Source organism: Lissotriton vulgaris, chromosome 8, assembly GCF_964263255.1.
Source record: "Lissotriton vulgaris chromosome 8, aLisVul1.2, whole genome shotgun sequence".
Lineage (NCBI taxonomy): Eukaryota > Metazoa > Chordata > Amphibia > Caudata > Salamandridae > Lissotriton > Lissotriton vulgaris.
The window spans coordinates 873,589,361-873,612,728 of NC_141696.1; the positions used below are offsets into that span (position 1 = coordinate 873,589,361).

Sequence of the window (23,368 nt, forward strand, 5' to 3'; positions counted from 1 at the left end):
GTGACTTTTTTTAGGGTGACTACTTGCTCACGATTGGTTAAAAAGGAGCGAAGCAGATCTAATGCTTGATCCCTAATGTCTATACGTTTGAGCTGGTTGATCAAAAGGCAATGGTCAACCGTATCGAAGGCAGCAGAGATCAAGTAAAATCAAGGCTGCTTTTCCCCCCGTTATAAACAATAGCCCTAATTTCTTCTCTCATATCTATAAGACCTGATTCTGTGCAGTGGTTTAGTCTAAACCCATGTTGAGCAAGATCAAGAAAGTTAGTAAATTCTAAAAAAGGCGGTCATTTCCATGTTCAAGCTTTTTTGTAGAATCTTAACTGGAAGTGGAAGCCGGGAAATTGGCCTGTAGTTATTAACTTCCAAGGGATTCAGCGTGGAGTTTTTCCAAGAGTAGCATTATAAATGCTTTCTTTCAGGCCACTGGGAGGCATCCAGAAGATAGAATTTTATTTAAAAGTTCTGTACAATGTACCAATATGGTATTGGCTATCGAATGAAGACCTTGTGGAGGGCAGGGATCGGATGGGACGGCCTACTTGGAGCCTTCAATTAATTTAGTCATCTTATCCTCAGTAAGAGGGGTGAAGGTGGTGAGCAATATTTGTCTTTTCTCCTCATGAGAGGTAAACATTTCATCTGATATCTTGTTGCTCACTTTGGACTCGGTATTTCCCGCCTGATCAGAGACCTCCCTAAACATGTTGTTAGCTTTGGACAGGAAGAAATCCAGTATTTTGTTACATAGGTCTGGGGTCATAGAATGTTTAAAACTAATTTTGGAGAGTTTTACCTGTATTAAACAATTATTTTGATAAGATTTCAGCAGTATTGATTTTCTCTATAAAGAATGTGGCCTAAGCTGCAAATATTTTTCTTTTATAATCTTTGATCAGGCTTTTAGATTTTATTTTTTCATCCAGACTGTAGTTGGCTCATCACAGCTGTTCCTGGCATTTGCATTTCTGTCTATACGTCCAGAGATCTTAGAAATACTGTTAGATTTGGAGGTTAGATTTGGGGGTCTCTAGTTGGCACAGGTAGGTACTTGTGACAAATAGGGACCCTCTCCTCTAGTCAGGACAAGGGGATTACACTCCTAAAATAACCCCTGCTCACCCTATAGGTTGCGTGGCGCGAGCAGTCAAGGCTTACTTCAGAGGCGTTGTAAGTTAAGCAGTTGTGACCACATACAGTAACCCAGTGACAACACTACAAATGGTTTCTTAAGACCCATTATCCTGCCCTTCAGGGTCCGGTTGAACCTTTCAGCCAGCCCATTTCCTTGGGGGTGGTAAGGAGTGGTGAACTTGTAGGTTACCCCACACTCCTGCCACAGTGACTTCATATACTTGGAAATTAAGTTGGTTCCCCGGTCAGACACTACCTCGCGAGGAAATCCCACTAGGGAGAACATAACCATCAGTGCTCGTCCCACCACGGGGGCCGTCACTGTCCTCAGAGGTATGGCTTCCGGGTACCGGGTGGCATGGTCCACCAAGACCAGGATGAACCTGTTGCCCATGGCTGTCTTGGGGGCCAGTGGCCCCACAATGTCAATCCCCACCGCTCAAAGGGGGTACTGACCACAGGGTATGGCTGGAGAGGAACCTTGTGCTTCTTCCCACTCTTTCCACTTGCCTGGCAAGTCTGACACGTCCTGCAATGAGTATCAGAATTCTTGCGCATTTGGGGCCAATGAAAGTGGGGGACAAGCCTTTCAAAGGTCTTGTCCTGCCACAAATGTCCTGCTAACGACACATCATGAGCCAGCCCCAGTAGGGTGACCCTGACTGATCACCTGCTGCCTGGCTTGCAGCCTGTTGCCGCAAACCCACAAGAGAAGGGCACTCTCTCTGCTCCTTGCAAAATTCCTCCCTGGAGGGGCCTCCTTCTCGCTGCCAATGGGTCAGCTCAGGCAGGTCCCCCAGTTCAGCTACTTGCTCCTCGGTAGGTCCAGGGCATCCGCCTCAGGGTCTACCTCCTCCTGGGCCGTGGGAACTTCGGGTCCGGTTTCCCGCGCCCCTCGCCACTTCTCTCCAAGGCAGGTCTCGGAGCCTCCCTCTCAGGCTCCAGGTCCTCTTGGGAACCCCTACTGGCTGACATTGACCGGGTGGTCACGCACGCCCAGTCAGGTAGTCCAACCATCTTCAAGTGAGTTCTTTTTTCCACCTTTTCCCAAGGGGAGCTCTCCAAATGATTTCCCAACAAACAGTCAACAGGCATTGCAGGCCTTACAGCTACCTAAGACCCCCCCTCCACTCAGAGGGAACCTGAGCCATTGGACAAAGGCTCTCTGTGTTGTCGGCGTTAACAACTCGGCAAAATGCATGAGGGACAATCTGCTCTTGAGACACCAGGTGACACCTGACAGCTGTCACACTGGCTCATGTATCTCTAAGAGCCTCCACCTTTTGACCATTGACGGTCACTTGCTGCCCATATTTCTTAGAGTTCCTGGGCAGCTGAGCTTCTGAGACCGCCTAACAGTCTCCTAAAGAGACAAGGGTCATCTGTGTGGGACCCCACCCACCTTGGAATCAATCTCCTCCCCAAGGATACACTAGCCATCTGCAGGGGCGGAGTACCAGTGGGTGCTTGTTTACCAAACAGGCGGCACCTAGTATCATTCGCCTTATGACCCAGGTCACCACACCTGAAACATTTCAGGGGTCCCTGGGGAACAGGACTACCTGTCGGGCCCCTTGCTTTCTCTCAGGGCGAGGCTGGGAACCTTTCACGGGGTTCCCTTGGGGACTACTTTGGGGCCCTTTGCGGAACTTCTTCTGTTTGCCCTTGTCCCCCCACTCTTCTGCTAGGGACCCTGCCCACCTTTGGCTGAGTCTCCCATGTGAACCTTGTGGACCCTGGTACTGACCCAGTGGTCCGCCTCCTCAGCAAGCTTCCTAGGGTTAGTCAGCTTGCTATCTATCAGATGCTGGCGCAGCTCTGGAAAACAATTATCAGACAAGTGCTCCCATGCAATCAAATCAATGAGACCTTGAAAATCATTACCTTGCTGCCCTTTACCCAACCATCCAAGGATCTGCAAAAGAAAGTGACATATTCAACCCAAGTACTGTTTTCTAACTTTTTGCATTTCCCGAACCTCTGCCTATAGAGCTCAGGTGTCAATCCATATCTATACATCAATGCATCTTTCATGTGGCTGTATGAATTGTGGACCTCAGAAGTCTAACATTGTATCCCGCCCCTCACTAAGGAACCTTCCCCACAACCCCGCTCCCCAATCTCTCTCAGGGACACGGTGGGAAGACATGGGTACCTCAAAGGCTCTGAACCACTGACCAATATCATCATTTTTGTATAACTCCTTCACCACATCCTTGGGAATATACACTCTACTTTCTGTATGTACTGACGGTATGCTGCTTCCAGAGGAAGTAACTTCTAAACTTTTGGTTTTAAACTCCAACTCCCTCAAAACGTTCTCATGCTCAAACTGCATTTTCTTTTCCTCAAGATCTAATCTCCTATTTTCTATTTCCAGTTGCCTATTCACCTTGAACTTGGTCAATTCCATTTCATCCCTCCTTGACCTCTCTCTGTCCTCCAATTCCTCTGGAGACAGACTTTTGTTAGAGCCAATGCAACCTGCAGGGGAAGGTACCTTCCTTCCTCTTGAGCCCAATGGCTCCTCCTGTTGTACTTCTGCATCATCATCCTCCTCAATCATAGGAGTTTTCCTTGCTTCTACCCAGGTCCCTCAGCGCCTTGTAGAATTCTTCTTTCTTGGTTCACCCAACAGTGGAAACCTTGAATTTCTTGCAAAAATATTTCAACTGTGCAACTTTGTAGCTTTCCAATTTCTCTTCTTCCCATTCAAGATCAGCAGAGGCTATGGATTCTGCCCTCTCTATCATAACTGAATTAGGTATCTTTCAAAAATAGAACAAAAAAATTCAAAAAGGAACCTACCAAAAGTATGTGGTATCAGTATGGTCTGCACTAACCAAGTAGTGTTCACCAGTCACTGTACATGAGTCACAAATGCAAATCCAGAATCCTTGCCGCTGATGCTTCTAATGTTAGATTTGGGGGTCTCTAGTTGGCACAGGTAGGCACTTGTGACAAATAGGGACCCTCTCCTCTAGTCAGGACAAGGGGATTACACTCCTAAAATAACCCCTGCTCACCCTCTAGGTTGCGTGGCGCAAGCAGTCAAGGCTTACTTTAGAGGCGTTGTAAGTTAAGCAGTTGTGACCACATACCGTAACCCAGTGACAACACTACAAATGGACACCACGTAGGTTTTATATAAAAAATAAGTAGACTTTATATATAGTTACCACAAGACCATAAATGACAAAAATACACACTATGATTACTTTAAGATGGTAAAGTTAAGCTTAGTTAATTTCAGTTCTTAGATGCGACACTCTGCGTCAAAGTACCTTAAGTTGCGTTGCGCTTCCACGACAAGCAACGTCGCAGCGATGGGAAATGCGGCAAAGTCAGTTGCAAAGAAATAGAGACGTGAAGATCTTCCAGATGCGGCACGATTCTCGGGGATGCGAGAACTTCTCGGTTCGATGCATGGACCGCAGCGGCGATACCCTTACGATGCGACGGCAACAGCTTGAGCGGCGACGCTCTTCTCCCACGAAGCATGAAGCTTCCGCTCGATGCGACAACTGCAGCGGCGACATCCAAGATGCGACGGCAGCAGCTCAGTTGGCGGAGCGCTTCTCAGGGATGCGAGGTGCTCTTGGTCGATGCGGTGCAATGCGACAGTTCCAGCGGCGACACCCTCCTTCGGAGTTGCGACGGCAGGCACAGCGACGGCGACACGCTCCGACCTCGTTGCAAGATTCTTCTCCTGATGCGGTGCAGTGCGACAACTACAGCAGCGACACCCTCCTTCGGAGTTGCGTCGGCAGCAGCAGTGATGGCGACACGCTTCCTCTTCATTGCAGCACGCTTCTCTCCGATGCGGTGCAGAGTGACAGTTCCAGCGGCGACACCCTTCTTCGGAGTTGCGACGGCAGGCACAGCGCCACTCTTCTTCTCGTTGAGTGGCACTTCCAGCTCCTTGCGACATGCAGTTTCTCAGAAGGCCCAAACAGCAGCAGGCACTTCCAAAAGAACTGTGGAGAGCTGGGGGGTGAAATCTGTAGTCCCCGAGACTTCAGCAGGAGGAAAGCTCTTTTCCAAGCCCTTGGAGATCCTTCACAAGTTTAAAGCAAAGTACACAAAGTTCCTTTCTCCTTCCTTTGGCATTAAGGTAACCACTGCAGGCCAATCCAGCAAACAGCACTTCCGCTTGGGAACAGTCTCTTCTCAATTTCTTCAGGTTCCTTTCCTCAGTAAAGGTTTCTTCTTGTAGTCCAAAGTGATCTAACTTCAGGGGATCAGGGTCCCAATATTTATACCCAAAATCCTTTGTTCTCTGAGGGGAGAGGGGCCTTTGCCCAGTCCAAACCAGTTCTGAAGCACTCTGTTTACCAGACTTCTCCTTTCCTTTCACAGTGCAGGGCATGCACATCAGACACCCCACAGGAGGTGGAGACAGCATTGTGGAAGGCAAGTACAGTCCTGGAGCACTTTGTTTACAGGACTCCTTCTCTTCTTTCAGTGTGCAGGGCAGACATCAGCCGCTCACCAGGGGGGGTGCGCATTGTGGAAGGCAGGCACAGCCCTATTCAAGGATCAGGTGCAACTCCTCCAACCCATCTAGATGCAGATCTCTCTATTCACCACAGGGTGACTCAGCCTGTCTCCTGGAATTCCCCAGCCCTGTCATTCTCAAAACCAGACAGGAATACACAACCTAGCAGAGGCAGGTTTAAATGGTTAGACAAGCAAATACCTACCTTCTAAAAGTGGTATTTACAAACACAGAATATTAAAATAAACTTTACTAAAAGATGTATTTTATTATTCTGAGTTCAGGCATACTAAACTCAAATTTCTAGCATGTTCTCTGAGACAATTAGGATTATAAAATGTAATAACTCTAACAGCCCATTCTGGCCTATGAAGAACAGGTAGCCTTGCAATAGTGAAACACGAAAATGGCTGTAATTCACTATTAGGACATGCCACACATCAGGGCTTGTGCTACCTTATACTTACAATGCACCCTGCTCTTGGGCCTACCATAGGGGTGACTGATATGAAGAAAAGGGAAGGTTTAGGGACTGGGAAGTGGGAGCACTTGCCTAGTCAGCATGACAGTACCAGACTGCACGCAGGCTCTGCAATGGCAGACCTTAGACACATTTTACAAGGCTGCTTCTGTGGGTGGCACAACCAGTGCTGCAGTCCCACCGCAGCATTTAGATTTACACGCCCTGGAAACACTCAGTGCACTAGACTAGGGTCTGACAAGTAAACCAAATAGGATAGCAGTGGCACAGTGCCCAAATCATCTAATATTAGCAACAACACTTGAGGCAACAGCAAGATTGGAAGGAAGACCCACGCCAATGGTGACAGGTCTAACAAATACCATGCAGCAGATGGCAGGGACCTGTGATTTGTCCTTGTTTTTAGCAGAACTAGTATAGATGTATCAATCCAGTCAGCAAATGTAGCTGCTGCAAGATCGGCATTATTCTCAGATGTGGGTTGGGATTTCATCAGTAAATCATCAAGTTCCATACTATCTAAATTATTCCCCTGGTGGTATTATAGTATAGGTTACTTTGCAGGATGGCGGTGTTATTAATAGGATTTTTTTTTATATTTCTTTTTATTAATCAACTGAATATATGTATTTTTAATGTAGAACAAAATAAAAAATGCTACAGTGATAGTAATTTCTTGTTGAATAAAATCCTTATTTACCTTAAATATATTAAATTTAAAAAAAATTCTGAAGTATAAACTAAAAAAAATTACCACATAAAGTAAAACAAAAATTCTACTATGCATTTATATTTATTAAAAGTGATGTACAGAACTGATTAAAAGAAGTTTCATTATATTTTAACTACAAAGGTTACATTCATGTCTAAATTAAAAAACGTTTGTTAAAATATATTCTAATCCAATAATACATTTTAGATTTTTAGATTTAACAATTAACTATATTTATATAGATTTTAAACTATTTTAAGTAGTGTAACATTATTTCTTATGGAATCTTATTTTAAGTCCTTAGCACTAATATTTTTTAGAGAAGGGTGTTGCAGTACCAGTGGTTGACCATGTATGGTCCTGGACTTACAACCGTTCTGAACCGGAATAATTTACTCTTGTTTTGGGTCCCTTTTTGGCTGTATTAATTTTAGAAGTGCAGTTTGTGAATAGCAAATGGCTTACTCTTTTGTTGGTGGGTACATGCCCCTCCCTAAATCTCTTTCTACAGCTCCTACACCCCTCCCATTTAATAGTAAGTATGCCTCTTTTTCCAACCACTCGCCATGGTCCCTCCCAAATGTACTACTAAGTAGTAAACCTGTGCGTTTGAGGCTCTCCCTACAGAAAAGATAGGAGAGGTGGAGGTCAAGATTTACACACGCAAGTTTGTGTATAGCATTTTGTAGTACTTTAGTAGTAATACTAAACGTTCTACAAAATGTAGTTTCTGAGAAGGCACTTATGTTTTTGCACTGCTGGTCCAAGTGAAGCAATTAAAACTTTAAATGATCAGTGTGAATAGGACACGGGCTTGGTTTAGCGACAGAGCTCCCTTGCAATTAAGAACCATCAAATATTAGGTCCTGTACAGCGGACAGCAACATGGGAACAATGATTCCATTCTATTGGGTAGTCCCTCTTGCAGTGGAGAGGTGTCTGGGTGGGTTCGGACACTGGAAACAAGACACTAACTGGGCCACTAGAGAGTAACAAACATTATGAGGCCTCAGGGTCCAATTCAAGAGCTCTCGATCAGGCTCACAAACATTCTGCCATGTGCTGGATCCCTCAGGGTCTGAGGGATGCCTATTTGTGGCTTGGGTCACTCCTTTCAGCACCCAGGCTTACTTTCACTTGATGAGCAGCTTCTAATTGTTCTCTTTACTCTCTGGTGAGGGGTATAGAATGCTTTTTGCCTGTCAGAGGTCAATTATACTGGCCTTCATGAATGACCGAATGACACCAGGAAGACTGGCAAGCATAGCAGCCATCATGGCATTGGGTGGAGAATCAAGTTCAGTCCTTACAGACGCAAGAAGGCCGCACAGTAAGGCACTTGCTTGGTCACTCTAATATTGTAATGATGAAATTCTGTGAAGTTTTTTGGTTAGCAGAAGAGCAATTGTAACTTTTTTGGTACAGCTAGTGGCATTTGGATAACAGCCACTACTAGTCTGGTCAAATGATCGCTTTATCATTAGAGCAACAGCTCTTACTCGAAGGAACACTTGCCCCCTGCATTCACTGGGAGTTAATCAGACTATATGCAAAAGAAACGTAGAACTCTATGGGAAGCTGTTGTGGTGAAAGTTGCATTCCTACGGACAGCTTTCTGGTGGAATAAGAGGGAGGGTCGATCATGTTTCGTCTGAGGACTCTTGGACAAATGGGTGTTTGCATCATCCACTGGATAAAGCATCTTAGGCTTCTCAATAGCCTTTAGAAAGACAGAATGTTTATAATTATTCCGCTGCCACCCATCATTCTTGTTCTAGACATTTACAATGGGGTCATTAGACATATTTCAAGAGATGTAGCATTTTGCCCTTACAGGTGTTGATACTGCCACCAGAATCAATATTTAGACTATCATGACAGAGGGAGCATTTGGGGTGTTTCTCATACCAGGTGGCGCAAGGGGTGAGTTTGCAGAGCAATAAAGTGTGTTCGAGAGTCCATTGGATTAGGGTTTGCTTAAATCTAATCAAAAGAAAAAAAAAGAACATTTAGGTGTCGAAAATCAAATACAGTGGAGAAGAAGGACAAAATTGTTGTGATTGTGTCCTTGCCTTGAAGGGGGTCATAATAAAAATACCACAATAAAAGAGACAGGGAAGATGAGAAAAGTAAAATAAAAAGTGAAGTTAAAGCGATCCCACAATCTAAACAGTTGAGAAAAAACATATGTAAATACAGTCTGTAGATAAAAGGAAATTAGGCAACCTTGGAAATTAGAAGGGCAATGGGCCGTGGCTCACTTGAAGGGAATGTTTGTGCACACCTCCAAACCAAGCACTCCGATTTGTAAATTACCCAAGATGCTTTCGAGTGCTCTCACCTAACTCAACACATACAAAAATGTTGACATCCACATAAGGATTTCTGTATAACATCATAATTGCTTGTTCGGTTATCATCTTTTACTTCTATTTGGGACTGAAGCACCCTAATTTCACAATGCAACAATTAACACAATTCTCCTAATCAGAATCCGAGATTCCACTAAGTACATATTTTGTGGTTACAGTGATATAAAGAGACACACCAACTGCTTTAGTTACATATTTGACAGAAACCAGGTCCTCACGTTGTTACCTTATGTTTTTTTTCGAAAGCAGACACAAATAACATACATTTGTCAATAATTGTTTCAGACTTGCATATTCGTACCTTATATTTTTCCCAGTATGAAAGCACACATCTCTCTGCAGCTACTTTAGATGAAGCATATGGATTTGTTGGTCGAGAAGGGGACAGTTCATCAAATGTCTAATAAAATGTTAAATTATTGTAAGATATTTAGTGAGAACAGCATTACCAACAACATAACTAAACATAGCTATTCAAACCACATTTAGTTGAAACAAAATACACATGGGGAGTAACATAGGCCCTCATTAAACATTTGTAGTGTTATATTAAACCAGTTATCAAGAGGCCGCCTTAGTTTTCTCACACACTCTACTGCACTCCTAATTTTATTCTGATCTTAATCATAACTGCAACAGTGTCAGGCTCAGCAGTCGGCTACAGAATAGAAATATGTTTGCAACCAAATGCCGATGTTAGTAAGATTGCTATGCATGGCAGGGGCATTAGCAGGAATGACTGGATTCTAAATCCAGTAATTCACTGTTATGGCGTAGCTACACTGGGTAACAAAACTGGTTAACATCTGTTGCTAGGTCATGAAAGAATTCCCAGGCTGGTCTGAATGGGCTCTCCAAGATTTGATTTGATTTGATTTGATTTATCAATTTGTATAGCGCGCGATTGCCCATGGGCGTCTTGGCGCTGTGATATATCCTTCCATCCCTTGAACGGTGTCTAGAGTTTATGAAGAAAAAAGCCATGTTTTTACTTCCTTTCTAAAGGATTCTAAGGATGGGCAAGTTTTTATGGCATAAGGTAGCTGATTCCAGGTACGTGCTGCGTGTACAAGGAAGCTTCTACCGCCCCAGTTTGCTCGTCTGAATCTGGGAACGGTAATTAGTTTCAATTGGCCGGATCTCAGAGGTCTCGTTGGTTCGTATTGTTTCAGATGAGGTCTCAAAAATTGTGGCCCTTTTCCCTGAAATGCCTTATAGGTTAGGCAGAGTGTTTTAAATGTCACCCTCTTTGCAACTGGCAACCAATGCAAAGTCTGTAGTTTGTGACTGATCGGCTCAAATTTGGGAATGCCTAGAACCAGTCTGGCGGCTGCATTCTGCAGACGTTGTAATTTGTTTATGACTTTTGTCCTAGCTCCGGCATATAGACCGTTTCCATAATCCAGTCTCGCCAAGGCCAATGCTGTTACTACTGTTTTACGTGAGTCCTGTGGTAAATATGGAAATAATTTTTTTATCATTTTTAGGATGTACCAGAGTGTTGATGACAGCTTACTGGTTTGGGCTTCGAAAGATAGATTCATATCAAGAGTGAAACCTAAATTCTTCACTTTTTCTGATGATCCTGGGCATCTACCTAAGTCTTAAGCCACCAGGTAGGGGACCAGATGTTTGTGTTACCCCCTAGTATCATCACTTCACTTTTATCTCCGTTGAGCTTTAGGCAGTTTTTTTCCATCCATTGACTGACCTGTGTCATACAATGTTGGAATTTCTCTGCTGTTTCCTTTACTACCTTGCTGATGGTCACTACAATTTGAGTGTCATCGGCATAGGATATTGGGGTGAATCCACAGTTTCTTATTATTTCAGCCAGAGGGGCAACGTAAAGGTTAAAAAGGGTAGGACTCAGCGAGGATCCTTGTGGGACCCCGCATGGTAAATTAAAGGATTTGGATTTTGCTTCGCCTACTTCTACTGAAAAAGTTCTATTGGCTAGATAGGATTTGATGAGGGTACATGCCGAGTCATTTATTTCTGCTCTTTTTAAACGATTTAGAAGAATCTCATGACTGACCGTATCGAAGGCCGCCGATAGGTCGAGTAGTATCAGGGCGGCCTTCGATCCATTGTCCATCACTTTTCTGAGTTCTTCCACGGCTGTAATTAAAGCTGTTTCTGTTCCGTGTCCTTCGCGGAACCCGAACTGAGAGTGGTCCAGCCAGTTGCCATCCCTCAGATGGCGGGATAGCTGTTTGTTTAAGAGTTTTTCTAATATTTTAGCGGCAAAAGGAATCCTGGCTATCGGTCTGTAGTTACTTGGTTCTTCACAGTCCAAATTTGATTTTTTGAGTAATGGTCTGATTGATATCATCTTCCAGTCCTCCGGAAAGGTGTTAGTTTTGAGTATTTGGTCAAATAATGATTCTAGTAGCAGGCTTAATTGTTCTGAACAGACTTGCATTATTTTGGGTGGACAGGGGTCAGTTGTACTACCTGAATTAATGCTAAGTAGTTCTTTCTGAATTTGATCCTTTGTTGGGGAAGTAAATTGGAACGATGTAATATGGACTGACTGTTCCGTTAAATTTTCTAATTTTGAGGTAGTCTGATCTAACTGATTAGCTCTTTCTATATTGTGGCTTTTAAAAGAATCGTATACTGAGGAAACTTTTTTCACGAATAATTCTCCTAGAGTATTACAGAAGTCTGGTGTCATTTCTTCTAGGGTATTATTTTCTATTTTTGAAAGTTTTTTGACAGTAGAGAAAAGAGTTTTACTTGAGTTTTTTGATTCATTAATTTTTTGAATGAAGTATTTACTTTTCTCTGATGTTATTAATTTTTTATAACTAGCTAAAACTGCTTTATATTCTTTTCTTTTCTCTGCGTCGTAATTGGTTCTCCACTTTTTTTCCGCTCTTCTACACGATTGTTTTTGTTCCTTCAAAGCTTCAGAAAACCATGGTTGTGATGGGGTCTTTCTTTTAAAAGTAACTTTTTTTTGTGGGACTGTAAGTTGGACTGCATCTTCCAGCCACTTATTGAGTTGTTTACATGCTTTATTGCTGTCTGCATCTAGAGTTGGATACGACGAACATAGGGTATCCATAAATGCCTGGGGTTGGATTTTGGACCAATCATGATATGTGGTTTTTTTTATAGCTTCAGCCGGTCTTCCTGTATCTTGTGTGGTTTCTAAAATGAATGAGACCATCTTGTGGTCTGACCATGGGACTGTAAGTGTATCAATTTTATTTATCTTCTGACATGATGTAAAAATACCATCCAGGGTGTGTCCGGCGCAATGCGTATCTAAATGTACTTTTTGTTTTAAATCAAAGTTTGTCATTTCATCTATGAAAGAAATTACCTTGGGGTCAGATGTTTTTTCCAGGTGTATGTTAAAGTCTCCTAGAATTGTATAATCAAGATTCATCACACTTGATTCTAGAAAAAGACTTAACAACTCAATTAAAGGCTTTTTAGCATTAGGTGGTCGATAGATCAATAGGCCATTAAATGTATAATTGTTGGTAATTTTTATTTGAAAAGTTAACATTTCACAATCTGGGTTGCTTCCTTTGTCTGAGCTTTTGGTCATAAATTTCTCTTTAGCTATAATCGCTAAACCTCCTCCGCGTTTCATTCTTCTATCAGCTCTGTATATGGAGTAGCCCTTTGGAATCGCCAGGGTCACATCGGCGTCAGATGCTTCATCTGCCCACGTTTCGGTAACAAATAAAAGATCTATCTTTTGGCTTTCAATTAGCTCTGCTGTATGAATATTGTGCTTGACCATAGATCTAGCATTGATCAGACCTGCTTTAATAGTTGATTTTCTGTGAGTAGGTATTTTTGGTTGGTTATAGGTCATATTAAGAGCTCTAATTCGTGCGAAAGCAAATGTTTGTGAACACGATGGACAGGTCTTACCTTCCTCCTGTAGATCAATCGAACTACATATGGCGTAAGGTCTTAATGATTGGAGCTCCTGGCTTGAATAGGTCCATCTTCTTCTATTGATATTAATTTGGTCAGGGGGCATGGCCCTGGGCCCGGTCCCGGCGCGGACGGGCGCCGACGGGCTTGCCTTAGGCGAGCCTTCGGCGCGCAAACGGCGCTCCCGCTGCGCTCGTCCGCTGCGCGTCCGAGGATTGCACATGACTTATAGGGGGAGAAAGGTCAGCGGGGCGTGGCCTGTCGCAAGTGGGCTGGGGCACTCCCCATTTCCGGGGGCCACCAGTCATGCGTCCAATGTTCGCTTGCTCGCCCAAATGTCATAATTTCAGATTTGGTGCCATTCAGCTGGAGATGATTTAGGCTCATCCAGTTTTTTACCTCTGTCAAGCACATTTTAAAACGCTTTTTGGTGTCATTTACATCAGGGCCGAGGGTGACCAGAATTTGCGTGTCATCTGCGTATGATAACACGTCGAATCCATATGCCCTGATCAATTTGGCCAGAGGGGCCATATAAACGTTAAAAAGCGAGGGGCTGAGAATAGAGCCTTGAGGCACGCCTCTTGTGACAGGCCGAGTGCTGGCCAGGGTCTCGTCTATTTGCAGTGTAGTTGTTCGATTTGACAGATAACTGATGAACCATTTTAAAACCTGCCCTTTGACACCACACTCCCACAGTCTTCTGATCAAGATCTGATGGGAGATGGTGTCAAAGGCAGCCGACAGATCCAAAAGCACCAGAATGCAAGATTGACGTCTGTCAAGAGCAAGTCTGATGTTGTCGGCAACCTCGATCAGGGCTGTTTCCGTGCTGTGGGCAGCGCGGAAACCCGACTGTGAGGAGTCGAGTAGGTTGTTCTTCTCAAGATAGTTTACCAGTTGTTCATTTACAAATGCCTCCAATACTTTCCCTGAATAGGGCAGCAAAGAGATGGGGAAGTAATTTAAGAAAGTGTTTGCATCAGCACCGGGTTTTTTTATTATGGGTTTAACTCTTGCTCCCTTCCAAATTTTAGGAAATTCCGCTTCTGTCAGGGATGTGTTTAAGAGGCAGGAAAAAGGGTCTACTAACACTGGGGCAAGAATGGCAAATAGTTTTGAGGTTAACTGATCACTAGGGGAGCCTGATTTGATTTTGCGTCCTAATAGCATAGTTTTTTCGTTATCCAACAGATCAAAAGTGGACCAGCTTGGAGATGAATCATTTGTGTGTACAGCTTGATTCGCGTGTAGCTCCTGTTCCAGGTATTGGAGGGATGTATTCTCTATTTCAAAGGATTTACATATTTTTGTGATTTTGTCGTCTAGAAACGTAGAAAGGTTTTCCGTCCATTCATTTGTTTTTGGTGTTTCTTGCGGACTTTTAAAGGAAGTAAATTCCTTTAGGATGTCGTGGAGCTCCTCAGACGAATTCTCGGCTTTGTTTATTCGTTCAGCTATGTGTGTTCTTTTCGCTGTTTTTATTTCCCTCATATATTTAGTATGTAGGGTTTGATAGATTTTACGATTATTAGGGTCTTTATTTTTACGCCAGGTTTTTTCGGCATTCCTTGTTAAGGTTTTGAGATGTTTTAATTGGTCAGTAAACTAAGGCAAAATTTTCTCCCTACAGTACACCTTTCGAAAAGGGGCTATCGTGTCCAGTGCCTTGTAGACAGCGGACTCCAGATGCATAGCTCCAAGATTGACATTTTCCTTTAAATTTGTTTGGTCTGTCGCAAAATTCTCAGAAAAGGCAGCTAAAGTTATTTTTTTCATGTTTCTACATGATTTTTGATTTTTATTTCTTACGATTTCTGGTCTGTGGCTACTTATGAAAAATTTCACAAGGAAGTGGTCAGTCCATAATAGTGGGGTAGGAGTGGTTAGCAAGACATTAGGAGAGTTGGTAAATAAAAGATCGAGCGTATGACCAGCTTGATGGGTAGGGCCAGTAATCTTTTGTGTCAAATTGAGGGTGTTCATAGCGGAGATTAATTTTTCTGTATCGGTGTTAGACGGGTCGTCGGCGTGATAGTTAAAATCACCTAATAGTAAAAAATAGTCTGCTGTCAGTGCGTGAGGGGCTATGGTTTCTAATAGGATGTTGGCAAAGTCTCCTTTTTTCCCAGGGGGACGGTATAATAATGCCCCTTTCCATATTTCTTCTTTTCCTAGCCTATTCACTTTGAAAATTATGATTTCGGAATCATTTAACACAAGGCTTTCTATGATTTGAACATTCATATTCTCCTTAGCTGCTATGAGTACTCCACCACCTTTTCCCCCTGTTCTATCACGTCTAATCATAGAATACTGCTGGGGAAAGGCTGTATGAAGATCAGGAATGGCGTGCTCGTGTAGCCATGTTTCAGATATAAAACATAGATCTGGGTCTTCAAAGTTAAGGAGACTCCATATCTCTAGAGCATGTCTTGGGATAGATCTGGCATTAAAATATATAGCTGTGTATTTTCCCTGTGGGGGACTAGTGAGTTTAGTTTGGGCATCATCTGTCTTGATGCAGGCACAGGGGGCCTTCTGAAGATCGGTTAGTAGTTTTTCTGATACTTTAGAAGGGAAGTGGTTTAAGTCTAACAAATCTTTTCGTGCATACCTGATGTGAGGTGGAGTAGTTGTAGCCATTCTCAGAGATAGGGGTATAGTAAAAAGACCGGATTGAACAGAGGATGGTGGCAAGGCAGCTGGCGGCGTTCTGGCGCGGACGGGCGCAGACGGGCTTGCCTTTGCCTTTGCATCATGTGTGTTCCTTCCCTACACCTCTGAATGTGTTGTGATACATCATGTGTGATGTGCCTATACACCTACAGGTAATGTGATGCTTAGGTGGTTGTTTTCTCCTAGTACAGGTGCTAGTGAGGTCCCGGTTCCCTGCGTGACCTGTTCCTAAGGTGGTTAGGATTGCGTAGGTGGCTTGTCTAAATCTCAAAGACTTATATAACAGTTTCATATCACAGTTTTTTACAGTCTATACAGGAAGAACGGTATGAAAGTTTGCAACCCTCCACATTTGCACTATCCTCTAAGGTCTGGTGCCATTGTGGTGTGCTCAACTCTGCAACAGCAGCTCTGAGAGCTTGGGTGATAATTTACATTGACATTATCTTCATGTAACAGGACAAAACAGCTTTGATTGCCCCAATACAAGTGGCCCCTGATCTGGAGTTTCTTCTGGACGTGGATTTTCTGGGTAGAACTAAGCTATCTCCTTCCTACTTCATGAACGTTGTAATGTTCACAGAGAAATTGTCAGACTCCACCCTGACCTTGCTTTCTTTGAACGAGTGGATGAAAAAGACGAGGTTGACTCTGGAAGATGTCTGGCTCCTTATTTTGTGCTTATGTGGTCCGCTATCACTAGTGGGGCATCCAATGTGCAAAAACACAATCTTTGGATAGGGAACTCCTATGCATAGAAAATGAGGCGGACCGTGGAGGCTCACTTGGATTTGAAGTGGCAACAAGAGCAAATGGATGTAGGGCACACGTATCAATAAGATAACCCTGTCATGCTGAACGAAATTAGCCAGCAGTTTTTTAAATTGAGGGTATCTAGTGGAGTACTTTCCATAAGAGGGAAGAGGCAATAGAATTTAAAAATAAACTCTCAAAATGATATTCTTAGGAGGCTGGACAATATATCTACTACTGAAACATTATTAATAGAAGCATAAACACTGTTGATTTTTCATCAATTTCAAAGGGGACAGGTCCTTTCTTTGCTTCGGTAAAAAATAAAAAAGTAAAGGCTTATGAGCAACTGTCTGGTGAATTATAATCCTGATCCGTGGACCTCATGACTTTTTATTAACGACGGTCTACCTTTTGTGAACTTATTGGAAGCACCTCTGTTTTTTGATTGACAAGAAAGACTATGCAGTGGCTGATTGCTCAGCTGAACCTGCTGATCATTCACCATGTTTTTTGCTTACCTTTTTGGTACCAGTCCTGTTGCCATGCACTTGGTCTATTCCTTTTTGTACCAAACAGCTGGTCGTGCCTGCCTTTGAGAGAATACGGTCTCACTGCATGGACGTGGAGAGGGCATGTTCTGCGCTGCACTGTTTCTGCATTATTTCTTTTGCTTTGTGTTAAGGAAGGAGTTGATTGAGGAGTTATTGCTGTTAACAAAACAACTTGACTACCGTTGCAATCTGGGAGTTTCTGCGAGTTTAAGTTTAAGCTAAAATCCCAGCAGACTCAGAGATTCCTGGCAATGCCTTTTATTGGTATTTTTTTTATTTCCAAAGAGAATTTAGTGGGATGGTGATTGTTTACCTTGTCAAAGCATTGTTTAGAACTCAGCACAAGCCTTTGGTCTTGGAACATGTCAAATTGAGCCATGGGCAACTATGAGCATATTATGCAAATATTGGTTATGAGGGTGTCAGAGACAATGGGTTCTACCATGCTACGGTTGTTCCTTTTTGCGTGGACTGCTTGTTGATGTTCCCCCTCTAACTTTGTTTCTCTTATATGAGTTTAAGTGTTTCACACAGAGTTTTATTAATTTCAATATCCTGCAGAACGTAGGAGCCACCTTACTGCATTTTTTGGCTGACCATATCCAAGAACCCTTCAATAGCCTATCAGGGACTTTCTTGCTGTTTGCACCCATTGGTTGAGCTTCTTTAATCTTAGCTCAATTGAAGGCTATCATTTCATTTGCAGAACTCTTCCGTCTTTATACAGATCTCAAGGCACTCAAATGAAGTACCTTTATGCCAATCACTGTTTCAGCTTTATGATTAAAGGTAGAACTAACAAAGCTAGTTTGAGGTTGCAATACTCTTCAGAACAAAAAATTAAAAAAAGCAAACAGAATTATTCCATTAGAGAAACTGTATATGTTGAAACTACAGTGACACCAATCGACCCAATAGAAAGAACGCAATATCTCAGAATTGATGCGAATATTTGTACTGCAAAGGGCACATAATTGCATGTTAAACATGGAACCTTTTCTTGGTTCTTTTATCTGTTAAGCTATTACTCACAAATATCCTTAAATATTGTTCTGTCGAAATTGGCATATGTTAAGCAATCTGTTGTCTATGTCTGTTCACAAACTAAATCCACATTTTCGTGGAAAAGCAGACAGGAAAGAGTGGTTACTAATTTCATATGGTTGAAAGCTAGGTAAATAAGCAGTGGCAACATCAACCATTGTGTTCTTTAAAGAAAAGACGTTTGCAACCTTCAGTAACTTTCCAAGGATTTGGCAAGTGCATAGTATTAGCGAAAATGCTTTTCACACATTCAGGGTTACTTTCAGTTTCACTACATGTGTTGTAACTGTTCTTTCTGTGTGGAAGAGGATATGTATGTATCAGCTGGCATGTACATTTGTTTTGTTAGGACGTATGGAATGCTATTGCCAACGATGTACGTTAGTGGAACTTGACAAACACTTTTTCACAATCATGTGTAGGGGCATAGCAAGAGAAACACGGCAGTTTGCATGACGAAAAGCAGGGCAAAATGGCAGGGCCCAACTGGATATTAAGGGTAAGAAGGGCTAGGTGAAAAGGAAGAGCGGGAGTTTTACAAAGTAGGAACAGACCAGCATATGGGGAGAATAAAGACAGGCTACCAGGTGAGAAAGAGGAAGGTGGGCAAAGGAAGTCCGGTTACAAGGGGAACAGGAAATGGTGCAAGCTTCACTTCCACTAACACATGTACATCTATGGCAGCATATGTGCAACCTTTCAGCAAAATCAGAAAACCAGTACCACATGGGCATCAGTTTTGTAAGTTACACTAATAAAAACATACGAGGAACAGCACACCCCCCTGAGCAGGTTTCCCTCAAATACAACCGTTACAAAGAAGACAGCAGCGCGTATAGTGCAAATAAGAGTGCATTACAAGATGCAGGTGAGCTCGTTTAAAAGGCTTTATAAATATATTAAAGCCCAGCTTTACTGCGGAATATATATAAAAAAGATTGCGGTACCTGTTTGACACGGCCGGGCTCCGCAACGCGCAGCACCAACAGCAAAGGCCCGGGCCTTGCTCCGCTGCATCCCGGCTGGGCTTGGCTCCGCCGGGCCCCTCCCACCACCAGTGACGCAGCAACAGCGCCAGGAGGCGCATAAAGGCAACGTCAGCCCCTCGTCCCACGGGACGCGCCAGGCGAAGTCCGGGCAAAGGGCGGGCTCTCTGTGGCCCTCAGAGGCCTGAGGAGACTGGACTGGGCCAGGGACCCTATATCATTTTAACTGGACCTCTATTGTGTATTATTCACATGATACTTTATTTCATATTTTGTTATATTTCATATGAGTAAGTAGTGGTTTTACCTGAGTTTATATCTTGCACCACAGTTATCTAAGATGTCTAAATCTAAAAGCGATAAACCAGCATTGGGTCCCGCCACCATGGATAACTATTTGGTTAAGAAAGTTAACCAGATAAATAATGATAGACGAGCCTCTTTAGCGAAGGGCACTTCGATAGTGGACCTGCCAGAACTGTCTCCCACTAGAATGACTATAGACATTGAGGCAAATATGAGTGGTGTTACCATAGTAGAACCACCGACGCCCATTACAGTGAGTGTCGAGGTTCACTCAGACCAACACGCCCTGATAAGTGAGGAAATAGGTGTAATAAGTGAAGCTCCGCCTGTCATCAGGCCGATGCGAACCTGTAGGACAGCACATCAAAAACGGGGGGGAAACATAACGCTAACGCTAAAAAAAAGGATGGGAAAGAAGCTCACAGCCCTGCCATGAACCCTTTTGTGTTTACAGGAAATAATGACAGTGGTTTTAATCTGAATTCTGATCAGTTTGCTTCTCTCATTAAAAATCTAGAAGCAAAACTAACAATGAAGATAGAGGAGTTAATTAAACCACTAACCAACAAGATTGAGACCCTGGTCACGGAAGTGGCCAGGCTGGGTGGCCTGATATCTACACATCTGACTGCATCAATTAATGGCAGTGCCAGGATGTGGTGAAAGCTAAAGACCATCTGAACAGGGGGAATATTGTTGCAGCAGCCACCACTGGGAATGAGGCATTAAGTATACCAGCCGCCCCAGTGGCAACTGTTCTGTTGACACAACCCAATATAGCCCCACGAAGTGGTCCAGCCTCTAGACCCCCCAGGTACATTCGATATCTGAATCTACCACCTGATTGTGCACCGTTTGTGGCAGTATTGACCAATGTTCCACCTTGTGGTACCCACCCCGCCTCACCTTATGATGAATCTCATGCATCATTGAAAAATAAGACAGTGGCGTGGCTTAATAAAAATTGCGGTTTTCCCATTTCTTATTCAGAACAGATAATGGCAGTAAGGAGGGTGAACTGGGTAGGACCTTCTAAAAAGACGGGCAGTGGGGATTGTATTGTTGTAAATTTTAAACATCCCCAGCATGTGGCAACTGTCCTTTTGGGAGCTTCCTCACTAGTTTATAACGAGAACAGTATTTGTGTGCGCCCACTGGGATACTTCTACGCACATTTGTGCAAACCCACACCCCAACAAAGGCTAACTAGGCGGGTGTTTGATCCACAGACACCAGTTAGGGACGCACAATTCACATACAACATCACCAATCCCTGCGGCTCTGGTAGTATAAATGAAACTTATAACAGGACTAATAGTGTTGGACGCTATCAGCATGGGTCTAATGTTAACACAAGTTCAAGTTCGAGAATTTGTATAGCGCACTACTCACCCAGAGGGTCTCAAGGCGCTTGGGGAGGGGGTTCATTATTTGTCGAATAGCCAGGATTTAAGTTCTTTTCTGAAGGAGATGTGGTTCTGTGTAAGGTGGAGGTGAGTGGGGAGTGAGTTCCAGGTCTTGGCCGCTAAGTAGGAGAAGGATCTACCTCCCATGGTGTATCTTTAGATACGCGGAACTGTGGCGAGGCCTTGATTGGAGGATCTCAGTTGGCGGGTGGGTGTGTAGAAGGATAGTCGAGTGTTGAGGCATTCGGGACCTAGTTTGTAGAGGGCCTTGTGTGCGTGGGTGAGGAGACGGAATGTTATTCTCTTGTTGCCGGGAAGCCAGTGGAGGTCTTTCAGGTGGCCTGTAATGTGATCTTGGCGAGGGATGTCCAGAATGAGTCTCGCTGATGCATTTTGGATGCGTTGGAGTTTTTTCTGTAATTTGGCTGTAATTCCGGCATGGAGGGTGTTTCCGTAGTCTAGTCGACTTGTAACCAGTGCGTGGGTGACAGTCTTTTTTGTCTCGGCGGGGATCCAATGGAAAAATGTTTTGAGCATACGAAGTACATTGAAGCAGGAGGAAGAGACGGCGTTGACTTGATTGGTCATCAAGAGTGAAGAGTCTAGGATGAAGCCAAGGTTACATGCGTGGTCCGTGGGTATGGGTGCTGAGCCCAGATCCGAAGGCCACCATGAGTTGCCCCAGGCAGAGGGGGTTGAACCTAGGATGAGAACTTCCGTTTTGTCTGAGTTAAGTTTAAGGCGGCTGTCTTTCATCCATACGGCTACATCTTTCATGCCTTCGTGAAGATTGGTTTTAGCGGTGTTGGGGTCTTTGGTGAGGGAGAGGATCAGCTGGGTGTCGTCTGCGTAGGAGATGATGTTGAGGTTGTGTTGACGCGCAATGGAAGCGAGTGGACTCATGTAAACGTTGAAGAGGGTGGGACTGAGTGATGATCCTTGTGGTACACCGCAGATTACTTCGGTGGCCTCTGATTTGAACGGGGGAAGACGGACTCTCTGAGTTCTCCCAGCTAGGAACGAGATGATACAGTCCAAGGCTTTTCCTTTTATGCCGATGTTGCTGAGGCGTTGTATGAGTGTGCTGTGACAAACAGTGTCGAAGGCGGCGGAGAGGTCGAGTAGAATGAGGGCCACTGTTTCTCCATTGTCCAGTAGTGTTCGGATGTCGTCTGTTGCTGCGATGAGGGTGGTTTCAGTGCTGTGTTTGGCTCGAAAGCCAGACTGTGAGGGGTCGAGGGAGTTGTTGGATTCGAGGAAGGCAGCGAGTTGGCTATTGACGGCTTTCTCAATGACTTTGGCCGGGAATGGGAGGAGGGATATGATGTTGATGACATCACGGAGATGGGGTGCGATGATGGATTCTGCTTTGTTGAAGATGTGGTGGGGACAGGGGTCGGTTGGCGAGCCAGAGTGGATGGAGTTCATTAGGCGGATGGTGTCTTCGGTGGTGATTGGGTTCCAGGCGCTGAGGTTGTTAGACGGCGGTTTAGGTTCTGAGGGGGGTGGAGAGGATTGTTTGTTGGAACTGTTTTCGAAGCTGTTATGTATGTCGGCAATTTTGTTGTAGAAGAAGGAGGATAACGAGTCGCAGAGGTCTTGGGAGGGAGTGATGTCGTTTGAGGCTGCGGTGGGGTTGGTGAATTCTTTGACGATGTTGAATAGTTCCTTGCTGTTATGGGCGTTGTTGTCGAGTCGAATCTTGAGTGCTGATTTCTTGGTGGCTCGGATTAGCTGGGGGTGTTTGCGGGTGGCTGCCTTGAAGGTGGTCATGTTGTCGGTGGTTGGGTTTTTTCTCCATGTTTTATCGAGAGTGCGGCATAGCTTTTTGGATTTCTTAAGGTCATCGTTGAACCAGGGGGCCTTTTTACTGTCTTGTTTGGTGTGGTGGTTTTTCAGGGGTGCTAATTCGTCAGCGCTGTGAGTGATCCATTGTTTGAATTTGATGGCAGCTTGGTTTGGGTCCGATGAGAGGGCGGGTGGGTTTTGGTTGAGCGATGTGAGGAGTTGGTCGGTGGTAATTTTGTTCCATTTCCTTCGGGGGATAGGTTGTGGGGGGTTGTGGGTCGAGGTGGTTTTGTAGCTGAAGTGAACACAGCTGTGGTCCGTCCAGTGGAGAGCTGTGGTGCGATCGAAGGTGATGTGTTTGCTGGAGGTGAAGATTGGATCGAGCGTATGTCCGGCTGCATGGGTGGGGGTGTCAACAAGTTGTTTGAGGCCGAGATTGGCCAGGTTGTCAAGAAGGGTGGTGGTGTTGCTGTCGTTTTTCTTGTCCAGGTGGAAGTTGAGGTCTCCTAATAGAATGTAGTTCTCGGAGGCGAGGGCATGTGGACTGATGAAGTCATCGCTGAATTGTTTACGGGTTCCTGGAGGCCTATAGATGAGGGTGCCTCTGAGTGTGGTTCTAGGGTCGGTGTGGACCTGGAAGTGGAGGTGCTCGGCGGTTGCAAGGTTATCGTCGGAGCTGGTCGTGATTTTGATGGTGTTCTTATGGACGATGGCGATGCCTCCTCCTGTTTGGTTGGTGCGGTCTTTTCG

The 23,368-nt window shown here is 44.2% G+C and overlaps 1 protein-coding gene across 4 annotated transcripts in view; it reads right to left on the reverse strand.

Moving 5' to 3' along the window:
• Positions 1-23,368, reverse strand: part of TGDS (TDP-glucose 4,6-dehydratase) — a 417,256-nt gene that overhangs the window by 106,332 nt on the left and 287,556 nt on the right. For 2 of the 4 annotated variants that reach the window (XR_015299323.1, XM_086934798.1), the window contains exon 6: positions 9,501-9,599. The exons of the other annotated variants lie outside the window; for them this stretch is intronic. Coding sequence is in view for 1 of the 2 variants with exons in the window: in XM_086934798.1 (XP_086790924.1) it covers positions 9,501-9,599 (99 nt within the window). In the remaining variant the exon portion in view is untranslated. The remainder of the gene's footprint in view (positions 1-9,500; positions 9,600-23,368) is intronic. 4 annotated transcript variants of the gene reach the window in all.